Source organism: Aureococcus anophagefferens, assembly GCF_000186865.1.
Source record: "Aureococcus anophagefferens unplaced genomic scaffold AURANscaffold_1643, whole genome shotgun sequence".
NCBI lineage: Eukaryota > Pelagophyceae > Pelagomonadales > Pelagomonadaceae > Aureococcus > Aureococcus anophagefferens.
In genome coordinates this window covers 1-1,294 of record NW_008706488.1, presented here as the reverse complement: position 1 = coordinate 1,294, position 1,294 = coordinate 1, and the positions used below count along the sequence as shown (strand labels likewise).

General features: G+C 71.2%; 1 protein-coding gene across 1 annotated transcript; it reads left to right on the top strand.

The window, feature by feature from the left end:
• Positions 1-584: 584 nt before the first annotated feature.
• AURANDRAFT_69394 (hypothetical protein) lies at positions 585-1,246 on the top strand (the record flags this gene model as incomplete). The annotated part of the gene is made up of 1 exon (XM_009045162.1): positions 585-1,246. A coding segment is annotated over one exon (662 nt), but the record flags the coding sequence as incomplete, so codon positions are not given.
• Positions 1,247-1,294: the final 48 nt, after the last annotated feature.

Sequence of the window (1,294 nt, the reverse complement as noted above, 5' to 3'; positions counted from 1 at the left end):
GGCGCGGGACCTGGATGGGACTCCGAGTCGCAGCCAGAGCTTCGCAGGTCTTGGTGTGGATGGTGACGGCCTCCGCAGCCGCCAGGGATCGATGGAACCGCCGTCATCGATGCGAACTCGAGAGGACGCGTTTCGGGGGTTCGGGCAATCCCGAGTCCCCCCCGGCCGTTCTCGGCGCGATCGACGTCGTTTGCCCCGCTTGAGAGCTTCCCGAAGTCGTCGCGGTACCCCGGGCAGAGTTTGGCGCCGCCGCGGCGCGCGGCGGGCAGCCCCAGAGGGTCAAAAAGTCGTCCCGAGCAAAAATCGGCCCCGAATCCGCGTCTTTGGGCGACGAGATCGACGCGCCACCCGAGTCGATTTCCGCCGTTCTTGCGGCGGAGGGCCGCCCCGAGAGGGTGTCCAGGGGCTGGCAAAAGGGCTCGTCCGCGCGCGCGACGCAGCCCGAGTTATGGGCCCGATGTGTTACACATCGGCACCAAAACACAGGTCGCCGGGGGTGCTTCGTGCAGGATGCTCGAGCGGCATCTCCGGCCGGCGCTGCTCCTCGCCGCGGAGCGCCGGGTCGGGCGCGCCACCCCGCCGCCATGAGCGCCCCGCCGGCCCCGAAGCGCCAGACGCGGCGCCAGGCGTCGAACCGGCCGGCCGTGGGCCAGTCGCGGTCCGTCGTGCGGAGCGACGGCACGGTGCTCGCCGCCGAGGTGCTCGAGGTCGACGAGGCCGGCGCGTGCCCGCGCTACTACGTGCACTACCTCGCCCACGACCGGCGCCTCGACGAGTGGGTCGACGAGGCCCAGTTCCACGGCTCCGAGGCCGACTGCGCGTCCGACGGGTCGCCCGCGAAGCGGTCGCACAAGCGGAAGCAGGAGGGCAGCGGCGGCAACGCGGCCTTCGGCCAGCTGCCCCACGCGCGGCGCGCGGGCGAGACGGACCCGAGCGTCGCCGAGCGGCTCGAGGCCGCGCGCGAGAAGATCACGCGCGTGAAGAACATTCGGGCGGTGGTCTTCTCCCGGTGGCGTTTGGAGCCGTGGTACTGGGCGCCCTTCCCCGAGACGTACCACGACCGCACGCTCTACGTCTGCGACTTCACGTTACGATACACGGCTTCCAAGCTGGCCATGGACGCGCACCACCGCTCCTACGCGGGGCCGCGGCGGCCGCCGGGGAACCGGTGCTACGGCCCCGACGGCGACGGCGTCTGCCTCTTCGAGGTCGACGGCTCGGCGCACGCGCTCTACTGCCAGAACCTGTGCCTGTTGGCGAAGCTCTTCCTGGACCACAAGACGCTCTACTACGA